Source organism: Oncorhynchus mykiss, chromosome 13, assembly GCF_013265735.2.
Source record: "Oncorhynchus mykiss isolate Arlee chromosome 13, USDA_OmykA_1.1, whole genome shotgun sequence".
Lineage (NCBI taxonomy): Eukaryota > Metazoa > Chordata > Actinopteri > Salmoniformes > Salmonidae > Oncorhynchus > Oncorhynchus mykiss.
This window is the reverse complement of record NC_048577.1, coordinates 22,475,529-22,487,656: the sequence shown is the minus strand read 5'-3', so window position 1 is coordinate 22,487,656 and position 12,128 is coordinate 22,475,529. Positions and strand designations below refer to the sequence as shown.

At 44.5% G+C, this 12,128-nt stretch overlaps 1 protein-coding gene across 1 annotated transcript in view; it reads left to right on the top strand.

Moving 5' to 3' along the window:
- Positions 1–12,128, top strand: part of si:ch211-214c7.4 (treacle protein) — a 39,730-nt gene that overhangs the window by 14,419 nt on the left and 13,183 nt on the right. The window contains exon 3 of the mRNA XM_021557225.2: positions 110–191. Within this exon, the coding sequence (XP_021412900.2) occupies positions 110–191 (82 nt within the window). The remainder of the gene's footprint in view (positions 1–109; positions 192–12,128) is intronic.

Here is a 12,128-nt window from a genome sequence, read left to right as displayed (position 1 = left end):
CCAATCCTTCATCCCAGTCCTCACTTCCACCCCTCATCTTCATCCCACCTTTTTTACTCCCCCATCTTTCTCTTCATACACTTTCTCATTCACTCTCCCTCTCCTCTAGCTTCCAGACATGCTGCCCCCAAGCCTCCCAGCACTTCAGCTGCGGCCAAACCCGATAGGACACTGGTTTCCAAGACAACCAGGTAAGGCAGCCTATCCCGTGCCAGCACCACCACCGGGCATGCAAAGTGGTTTACAGTCCAGTGACATTTGTGAACAGCACCGGGCATGCAAAGTGATTTACCGGGCAGTGCCTTTTGTGACCGGCAAGTGCGCATTTGAATGAACTCAAAAGGGGGGAGGGGAACCCAGGCACTGTTTATAGTTTAAAAAGAACCTCTCCCATCGCATACATAATACAATCACCCAAGATCTGAGGAGCCGCTTCGCACAAAAGACATCACTCGATAAATCGGATCAGTGACCGACTTGTTTTGCGAGGAGCTGAAATGCTGAAATGAGAAATGGCCATCGTGGGTCCTGCCGGTCTGTTATTGGATTAGGTTTCCCACTGTGTCTCAAATGGCACCCTATATTATATATTGCGCTGCTGTTGACCAGAGCATTATGGGTCCTGGTCAAAAGTAGTGCCCTCTATAGGGAATACGGGGCCATTTGGGACATACCCCTAGTCTACTCACACAAACAGAAATATACCTGAGACGGAAGAGCACCATCTCACACTGCCCCAGTCAGCACCACAGTGTTGCTGAATAACATGGGTTATTTCCCCCCCCCCCCCCAGGGCAGGTGTTATTCACTGGGGCTCTTGCCTCTCTCTCACACTCACTGGGATGTTCTAGCACCTCTACGGGTGTGTCTCAATAATTGTAATGGTCTAAAGTGGCAACCTCATCTCTTGATGGAGAGATTAGGTTATTTTAGACTATTGAGATGTACCCACTATACAGTATTATGGCTCCACACCTAATCTCTTGTAGACAGACTATGTAAACATAACTGGTACCGTAGATCTGTTATGAGACAACGGAGTGTGAGATAAAGAGCAGCGTTTGTTCCAGTGCTTTGGCCAAATCAAGATTTCGTAGGTGTTTGCATTCTTTGAATTTCGGGAGGGGACATTTGGCCCGTAGACTTGCAAAGAGAGTTGGTGGAGCTCTTTGTTAGACCATGGCTCGAAACCTATCTTCTCCTAATGTGTATGGACCCAGAATTTAATGGAGCGTCTGACCAATTACGCGATTACTCCACACTTAGTTCTCCACAGGACATACTGTTAAGCTCTTAGTTTCAATTAGATTGCTCTTCTCCCACTTCCTCCCTAATGCTCTGCTTTTATTACATGAGATGCAATGTTGAACTGACTGAAACCAGTTGAATCTGGGAATACACTGCTTTACCACCCCCTCTTTAGTTGGACTAAGGACAAGTAGGGGTTAATATCAGCTGGTGTTTTAACAGGTGTATGTTTTGGACTAAGGACAAGTAGAGGTTAATATCTGCCAGTGTTTTAACAGGTGTATGTGTTGGACTAAGGACAAGTAGGGGTTAATATCAGCTGGTGTTTTAACAGGTGTTGGACTAAGGACAAGTACGAGTTAATATCAGCTGGTGTTTTAACAGGTGTATGTGTTGGACTTGAAACTGGCACCACTTAAACTTGTTGAGTAGAGCTCTAGTTTAGCCTCGGTTTGGCACTTAATCGCAGCATGTCTTATTAATGCATGTGTCCCGTGTATCCCAGTGTCCCGTGTATCCCAGTGTCCCGTGTATCCCAGTGTCCTTATCCTTTGAATTATGCAGATATGGGATGGTTTCAGCTGCAGGATTGTGGTTACAAGACTTTCCCAGAGGGAATGACACTTGTTTTGGAATGTTGTGACATCAGGTTGTTTTTTTTCTGTGAGTGATGGCTTGTCAGGCATGTGGGGGGTGGGGGGGGGTGGATGGTGTGATTTGATGGAATTGTTTTAACGACATAGAGAAACGGCAGGTCACTGTGTGTGAACATAGTGTGTGTTTGACAATAGGAGCAGTGTGTTTGATGACAGGAGAAGCAGGTTGTGTGTGAGAGCATGCTGCTTGTGTTTGACGACAGGAGAAGCAGGTTATGTGTGAGAGCATGCTTCTTGTGTTTGACGACAGGCGTGGTGGCAGCCAGACTGTCTCTCCATCCATGCTGGGCCCTGTTCCTGCCTCCCTGGGTGAGCCAGGGCTGGTGAACAGGCCTCTCCCAGCCATAGCTGTGACTGCTGCTCTCTTCTATTAGTCATGAGTCTATGAGCAGGGCAGGCGGCACGGGGCTCATATATAAAATGAATAAATGTAACGTGACTGTTCCATTTCACCACCTGCACAACAAAAAAAAAACGTCAGACGGCCCATAATACAAAACGAGATGAAAGAATGGCCTATAATACGTTGCCATAGTTACACATTGTCAGAGAAATAGGGTTTCCTTAAACTATTCACATTAATTGCCCTAAGGGGTGAAATAAATTGTACTGGATAAGAAGCAGAAAATCAATATATTAGAGGTGAACGGGTCGCAACAAGGGTGAGTAAGATTGGATGGGAGCCTCCGAACATGGTGATTGGCTACAGTTGGCAAAGGCAAGGGGATTGGGTAGTGTGGCGACTGGCAAGGTGAGTTATGGTATTGGATTAAAGGGAAAAGTGCGGTTGTCGACTAAGTTAGCAGATGTGCTGGTACCTTGAGGCGTCGCAGAGCTGTTTGAACATCTGGTCTTGCCTGCCACACTTCTGGCACACACACTGCTGGGGAATGTTCTACCTGAGCTTGTCCAGTAACAAACGCTCCTTTTCTTTCTGTTGCAAAATGTTTTGCTACGGTTTTCCCTACTGAACGTACCCCAGGTGAATGAGTCCACCAATCCCCTAATGCAGTGGTTCCCAAACTTTTTATAGTCCTTGTACCCCTTCAAACATTCAGCCTCCAGCTGTGTACCCCCCCTCTAGCACCAGGGTCAGCGCACTCTCAAATGTTGTTTTGCCACCATTGTAAGCTTGCCACACACACTATACGATACATTTATTAAACATAAGAATGAGTGAGTTTTTTGTTAACTCGGCTCGTGGGAAGTGACAAATAGCTCATATAGGACCAGGGCACTAATAATAATAATTTTGCTCTTTATTTAGCCATCTTACTTAACTTTATTTGTGCATTGAAAATTGTGAATAACTCACCACAGGTTAATGAGAGAGGGTGTGCTTGAAAGGATGCACCTAACGCTGCAATGTTGGGTTGTATTGGAGAGAGTCTCAGTCTTAAATCATTTTCCACCGTCTGTCTGTGCCTGTATTTAGTTTTCAAGCTAGTGAGGGCTGGGATTCCACTCTTACATAGGTACGTGGTTGCAAAGGGAATCCGTGTCTTAACAGCGCACCGCCCTATCCAGAAATCTGTCAGTGGCTTCTGATTAAATTACATTTTCATAGAACCGCTTGTTGCAATTTCATTAAGGCTCTCGTTCAGATATCGGTAACTGGACTGGAGGCAGGGCATGAAAAGGATGATGAATCCAGTTTTTTGTGTCATCCGTTTAAGGGAAAGTACCTGTGTAATTGCGCATCCACTCAGGTGCTTCGCTATATCACACTTGACATTGTCTGTAAGCTTGTTCATTTGCACACACAAAAAATCATACAAAGATGGAAAGACCTGTGTGTTGTCCTTGTTTATCAAGACAGAGAAGAACTCCAACTTCTTAGCCTCGATTTTGTCCCGCACATTGAATATAGTTGCGAAGAGTCCCTGTAATCCTAAATTCAGATCATTCAGGTGAGGAAAAAACATCACCCAGATAGGCCAGTTGTGTGAGAAACTCATCATCATGCAAGTGAAAATGATGGTCCGTAAAGAACTTTAAGCTTGTCTCTCAATTTAAAAAAGTGTCAATACTTTGCCCCTTGATAAGCAGCGCACTTCTGTATGTTGTAAAAGCATTACATGGTTGCTGTCCATATCATTGCATAGTGCAGAAAATGCACCAGAGTTCAGGGGCCTTGCTTTAACAAAGTTAACCATTTTCACTGTAGTGTCCAAAACGTCTTTCAAGCTGTCAGGCATTCCTTTGGCAGCAAGAGCCTCTCGGTGGATGCTGCAGTGTACCCGGGTGCTGTTGGGAGCAACTGCTTGCTTGTGCGTTACCACTCCACTGTCTCCCTGTCATGGCTTTTGCGCCATCAGTACAGATACCAACACATCTTGACCACCAAAGGCCATTTGATGTCACAAAGGTGTCCAGTACTTTAAAAATATCCTCATGTTGTCCTGGTTTTCAGTGGTTTGCAGAAGAGGACGTCTTCCTTAATTGACTGACTAAAAATCGTAACGAACAAACACCAGGAGCTGTGCCAGGCCCGCCATATCTGTTGACCCATCCAGCTATAGTTTTGGCAAGTCTTTTAGGACATCAGCTGTGTGCATGACACCAAGTCATTTTTCCAACAACAGTTTACAGACAGATTAAGTCACTGTATCACAACTCCAGTGGGACTGAAGTTTACATACACTAAGTTGACTGCTTTTAAACAGCTTAGAAAATTCCAGAAAATGATGTCATGGCTTTAGAAGATTGATAGGCTAATTGACATCATTTGAGTCAATTGGAGGTGTACCTGTGGATGTATTTCAAGGCCTACCTTCAAACTCAGTGCCTCATTGCTTGACATCATGGGAAAATGAAAAGAAATCAGCCAAGACCACAGAAAAAAACTTTTAGACCTCCACAAGTCTGGTTCATCCTTGAGAGCAATTTCCAAACGCCTGAAGGTACCACGTTCATCTGTACAAACAATAGTACGCAAGTTTAAACACCATGGGACCACGCAGCCGTCATACCACTCATGAAGGAGATGCGTTCTGTCTCCTACAGATTAATGTACTTTGGTGCGGAAAGTGCAAATCAATCCCAGAACAACAGCGAAGGACCTTGTGAAGATGCTGGAGGAAACCGGTACAAAAGTATCTATATCCACAGTAAAACGAGTACTATATCGACACAACCTGAAAGGCGGCTCAGCAAGGAAGAAGCCACTTCTCCAAAACTGCCATAAAAAAAAGCCAGGCTACAGTTTGGGGACAAAGATCGTACTTTTTGGGGAAATGTTCTCTGGTCAGATGAAACAAAAATAGAACTGTTTGGCCATAATGACCATCATTATGTTTTGAGGAAAAAGGGGGAGGCTTGCAAGCCAAAGAACACCATACCAACCGTGAAGCACGGGGGTGGCAGCATGTTGTGAGGGTGCTTTGCTGCAGGAGGGACTGGTGCACTTCACAAAATAGATGGCATCATGAGGATGGAAAATTATGTGGATATATTGAAGCAACATCTCAAGACATCGGTCAGGTAGTTAAAGCTTTGTCGCAAATGGGTCTTCCAAATGGACAATGAACCCAAGCATACATCCAAAGTTGTGGCAAAATGGCTTAAGGACAACAAAGTCAAGGTATTGGAGTGGCCTTCACAAAGCCCCGACCTCAAACCCATAGAACATTTGTAGGGAGAACTGAAAAAGCGTGTGTGAGCAAGGAGGCCTACAAACCTGACTGTTACACCAGCTTTGTCAGGAGGAATGGGCCAAAATTCACCCAACTTATTGTGGGAAGCTTGTGGAAGGCTACCCAAAACGTTTGACCCAAGTTGAACATTTTAAAGGCAATGCTACCAAATACTGACTTCTGATCCACAGGGAATGTGATGAAAGAAATAAAAGCTGAAATAAATCATTCTCTACTATTATTCTGACATGTCACTTTCTTAAAATAAAGTGGTGATCCTAACTGACCTAAGACAGGGAATTTTTACTAGGATTAAATGTCAGGAATTGTGAAACTGAGTTTAAATGTATTTTGTTAAGGTGTATGTAAATCTTCCGACTTCAACTGTACATTGAGTAACAATTTACTTCGTCATCATGTTAGCATGTTTTGCTAACAATGGAGAAGGTTCCTCATCCTCCAACACCATTCTCACTTACCGCTGCAATTTAAGGCCAGTTGTTGTAGAGAGAACTTGTGTTTCGGTAATGAGAATTTAATCCTACAGACTATTTTTAAAATATATAATAAACTATTCATTTAACTATTTACTAATTTGTTATTTTTCTTTATGTCCTCTTTTAATTGCAGACAGTCAGCAAGTGACAAAAAGAAAGCTTTAGCGAAGGCTGACAAAATTTAGAGAAGTTTACATCAACCCAGAACTGCTGGAGGAGGACAGAAGGAAAGAGAGCGGTTAGGTGTTGGAGAGGTTACAACAAGCGTAATTAGCATATATATATTGTGTGTGTGTGTGTGTCTATAGGAAATCAATACCCTACAGTGTTAGGAAGTCTACACATGCGCGCACACAGTCAGTAAGCCATTCAGTCTCTACTACAGAATGACGTGTCTATAACTGTAGGATATTTCCCATGTTTTGAGACGTGCTCATTTCATGTCATGCTTCCTTTCCATTTCCAGATATCAAAAGCAAAATTGTAAAATCAGATCTGACAAAGAAGCAACATGAAAAGAAGAAACATTTTAGATGAAAACCAGTTAAAAGCTGTATTGGACAGAACACCAAGCGAGGAAGATGAAGTGTATCAACATGTTCAAGAAGCAACATTTAAATTTTCAAAATCTTCAAGAGAACCTCCTGTTAGGGTCGCGTCAATTGGAATCTGGTATCAGGATAAATATGACATTGAGTCACCGATTGTATACTATATTTTTTTTATTAGCTAAGCAATAAGTGCTAAATGCAATTTTCGTATATACGGGCTCTATGTCCCACCTCGCAGGGCAAAACAGAGAACTGACTTGTTCTTGACAAAGATATTATAAATATACTCTGACAGAAATAGTTCCTGCTTCTGAGCCGTCCTGTCAGAGTAGAGACTGGGTGTGGTTTAGACTCACCCAGCCTATCGTTGATTGTTGGCGCAGAGCTGGTCCCGGCCCCCAGGCGCTCCAGTTGATAGATGTAACTGTTGCTGTGAAGAATATCTATGCGCTCATGCTCGATACCGTTATCTCGCACCTGGCTCCTGTTATCTAACAAAATACTTTGTTCTCGCAACACTACGTTCTGAATGTGCCCCCCCCCCCCCCCCCCCCCAACTCCTTGCACAGTTCCTGTCTTCATGTTATTCTGTATTTTTCCTGAAACTGTTAACAATGTTTCAAGTCAACTATGTTGCATAACACATACACGCATCCACACAAGCCAACAGCAGATAATATTCAATCACATATATGGTAACGGGCTATAGTGCATAACACAGAATCCTCATAATCCCCAAGAAAAGACATTCTCACCTCAGCAGGTAAATGTCCCTGCCATCAACTCGACTCCTAAAAGAAGAGCGATGTCTCTACAGACACCAGGACCAATGAAGACATCTACCCCAAAGGAATCACCCAAAAAGAGGAACCGAAGAACACACTATCACAATTGAGGTCAAAGTTGCGCTTCACAGAAGAGAAGCTGTTGAAGAGAACCAAAGAGATGATCAACCTAAAGAAAAGACTGAAAAGACTTGAGATGATGGTCAAGAGGAAACAGGTAATTGTCAACATGGAAGGCAGAGAGTTCCAGAAGAGGACTACAAAGAGAGGTCATCCGAGAACATTACCCAATAACAGCCAGAGAAGACTAATGCGCAAACCTGTTAGCCGCTTCCTTCATCAAGATGACGTCTCCACTGTAACAGACGGGAAATCCAGACACATTCTGTAAAAGGGCCAGATATTCTGAAAGAGCCTTAAATGGACACTAGCAAGTCCTCATTGAAGATTTGTCTGAGAAGCCCAGGCACAACCTTTCCGAGGCTCAATTCTTTAAACTTAAACCATTTTGGATTGGCCAGCGAAGAGTCAGAGAAACATGCTTGCAAATGGCATGAACACTTTGGCTTGAAGATAAAGAAGCTGCACCAGCTTGGGGTCATAGAAACATCATCCCCAAGGGACACTAGGCCAGTGTGTGTAGTGACAATGACATGTTCGGTTTTTGTATGTTTTTATGTGTTCTCTGTTTTTAGCCCATGTATGGTGTTAAATTGTCAGATGTTTTTAAATTAATGCTCAAAAACACTTCAGACCTGGTTATTAATGCCTAAAAGGGACATTTGTTGACGCAGGTCTTTAAAGATTCCAACCAGTCACTAGCCTGCCTGACAGCTTGATTATCTGGCTGGCCACACGAGGGGGGTGCCATGGCGACGGAGGGAGATTCTAATTCCTAGTGTCTGTATTCTCTCCTTTTCTCTATCTGGAGACGGTGCCCTTGTCCTGTTTTAAGCAGTTTGTTTTTGTCTGCCCATCCCGCCATCTCTCCTCCTTTACTCCTCCCTTCTGTTTATGTACAGTACCAGGAATTTAGCCAGCACCCTCCTGCTGCTCCCCTCCCTCCCCCGTGAGGGCATCTGTCATTTTGGTGGGCCTTAAGACTCCCTCTGAGAATGGGAGGAATCCAGGGTGTTGTATAAGATGGGGTAATGTGTGTTGAGAGCCATCCATATGGGAATGCCATCAAAATGGTCACAGGAATGAAATGGCAGTTACACCTCATGATCTATTAATTAGATGACAATCTATGCAGGTCCGATACCTTTTTGACTTGCAGTCTGACTCAAACATGTATTATAACAGAGTTGTTGAATAACTAAAAGCAGACAATTGACTGTCCACTCTAGCTCTTGTGAAATGCAGTCACACAAAGTTCCTGTCCAGACCCCTCTCCCCCCTTTGGGGATGAAACCATGCCGTTTCGGCCACAGGCTTGGGCAGGGCATAGTTACTGTTTAACGCAGATGCCCTTTACACATTATGATAGTATAGTACCCAAGGCCTCTGTAAATGGGCTGTCTCTGGATCAGTTGCTAGAGATTTCCACAGCAGAGGCACTTAATTGAAAACCTAGACAAGCAGATTTAGGTATTTTGTTCTCTGTGGTAACGGGATGTTTCATTGCCACTGGGGCAACACAAGCCCCAGGAATGCCTTTTGTCTCAATAAGCAGCACGAGGGGGCTGTTTTTGGATGGCTCACTAGCCAAGCAGAGCACTGTCCGAGGCAAGGTTCCATTTGCTGGAAGGTGGCCCTGGAGAGAAGAGGGCGAGAGGAGAAACTCTGACAGGGAAGATGGCCATCCCCCAACAGGGATATAGTATACCTCCGGGGCGCTCTCTCTCTTTTTTTAATAAAAAAAACCCCAAACAATTTAACTGCAATTTGAATCTGTCGACTTGCGGTGCCAAAGGAGCCTGGCTGTGTCTGACAGTGAAAAGAGGGGGGGAGACTCAAATGAAACTGTCCCGGCAACACTTTCGCTCTTACCCAACAAATGTTAGCCTATTGTATCATTGTCATCACATAAAATGTATACATTTTTAATTGCCATTGAATTACTCTTTCAATAGCAGAGGAAACTGACATTTTTATTGTAGAAAAGGGCTGGAGTGTCGTGCACGATTAATAGTTTAGAAATGAAGCCTCTTTTTATGGCAAAGCTCTCATAGATTGGCAACATCTTGGATACCCCTTCCTGTTGTATCCTTAAACGGCTCTGACTTAGAATACGTGGACAACTACAAATACCTAGGTGTCTGGTTAGACTGTAAACTCTCCTTCCAGACTCGCATCTCCAATCCAAAATTAAATCTAGAATCTGCTTCCTATATCGCAACAAAGCATCCTTCACTCATTCTGCCAAACATACCTGTGTAAAACTGACCATCCTACCGATCCTTGACTTCGGTGATGTCATCTATAAAATAGCCTCCAACACTACTCAACAAACTGGATACAGTCTATCACAGTGCCATCTGTTTTGTCACCAATGCCCCATATACTACCCACCACTGCAACCTGTACACTCTCGTTGGTTGGCCCTCGCTTCATACTCGTCGCCAAACCCACTGGCTACAGGTTATCTACAAGTCTCTGCTAGGTAAAGCCCCGCCTTATCTCAGCTCACTGGTCACCATAGCAGCACCCACCCGTAGCACGCGCTCCAGCAGGTATATTTCACTGGTCACCCCCAAAGCCAATTCCTGCTTTGGTCGTCTTCCAGTTCTCTGCTGCCAATGACTGGAACGAACTGCAAAAATCTCAGAAGCTGGAGATTCATATCTCCCTCACTAGCTTTAAGCACCAGCTGTCAGAGCCGCTCACAGATCACTGCACCTGAACATAGCCCATCTGTAAACAGCCCATCTATCTACCTACCTCATCCCCATATTGTATTTAATTATCTTGCTCATTTGCACCCCAGTATATCTACTTGCACATTCATCTTCTGCACATCTACCATTCCAGTGTTTAATGCTATATTGTAATTACTTCGCCACTATGGCCTATTTATTGCCTTAACTCCCTTAACCTCATTTGCACACAGTGTATAGATTTTTTTGTTTAATTTTTTCTACTGTATTATTGACTGTTTGTTTATTCCATGTGTAACTCTTGTTGTTGTATGTGTCGAATTGCTACGCTTTATCTTGGCCAGGTCACAGTTGCAAATTATAACTTGTTCTCAACTAGCCTACCTGGTTAATAAAGGTGAAATAAAAAAAAACGGCTGAATCTATTGCACAACTAGGGCATATCAACCAAGTATTGGCTTTGAATCCCTTGTTGACACTTACCAATTGCTTGTAGCCACAACAAATATACCAAAGCCGTTGAACTAGTGCCACCCAAGCAATTAATACTGTATGGAAAGCAAGTAATACTGTATGGAAAGCAAGTAATACTGTATGGACTCCACTGAGCTTTGACTCGCGTCCCTTCTTGACTCCCTCCCTGAGGATCAGGAGGTTCTGAGTCTTTCTGTGAAGACGAGATGGAGGGTCACGTGAGGTTACCGCTGCACGCACAGATGACTGGCCTCGCCTCCCATCTCTCTCTCCTTCCTTTCAGAAGCAATTTCTCGCTCTCCATACCCCCCTTCCCCCCACCTTAATTGAGTGCTCCTGTCGTTTCGCGTTCCCTATGTGGAACTGACCCAGATGAGAAGTCCAATCTGCGTCCGTGTGAGTTTAGTTCATCTGTCCACTCGCTCCCTCTTCCTTCCATCATGTTAGTCCTGTCGCTCCCTCTCTCTTCCATCATGTTAGTCCTGTCGCTCCCTCTCTCTTCCATCATGTTAGTCCTGTCGCTCCCTCTCTCTTCCATCATGTTAGTCCTGTCGCTCCCTCTCTCTTCCATCATGTTAGTCCTGTCGCTCCCTCTCTCTTCCATCATGTTAGTCCTGTCGCTCCCTCTCTCTCTTTCATCATGTTAGTCCACTCGCTCCCTCTCTCTTCCATCATGTTAGTCCACTCGCTCCCTCTTCCTTCCATCATGTTAGTCCTGTCGCTCCCTCTCTCTTCCATCATGTTAGTCCTGTCGCTCCCTCTCTCTTCCATCATGTTAGTCCACTCGCTCCCTCTCTCTTCCATCATGTTAGTCCACTCGCTCCCTCTCTCTTCCATCATGTTAGTCCTGTCGCTCCCTCTCTCTCTTCCATCATGTTAGTCCTGTCGCTCCCTCTCTCTCTTCCATCATGTTAGTCCTGTCGCTCCCTCTCTCTCTTCCATCATGTTAGGCCACTCGCTCCCTCTCTCTCTTCCATCATGTTAGTCCACTCGCTCCCTCTTCCTTCCATCATGTTAGTCCTGTCGCTCCCTCTCTCTTCCATCATGTTAGTCCTGTCGCTCCCTCTCTCTTCCATCATGTTAGTCCTGTCGCTCCCTCTCTTCCATCATGTTAGTCCTGTCGCTCCCTCTCTCTTCCATCATGTTAGTCCACTCGCTCCCTCTCTTTTCCATCATGTTAGTCCACTCGCTCCCTCTCTCTCTTCCATCATGTTAGTCCACTCGCTCCCTCTCTCTCTTCCATCATGTTAGTCCTGTCTCTCGCTCGTTTCATCACTGCGTACCTGTTTGTAGTTCCTTTCCCTCAACCTTATTTTCTTCCTTTTCTCCCTCGTCTAATGCAGTCTCGTCTAACGCGGCTCACCACCGCCCGTCTTCAACTAATTCCCCATGTTATCGAAAGGCACAGCATGACCGCTTTCTTGTTTTTCCCCCGCTGCTCTTTACCACACAGTCAAGGTCCT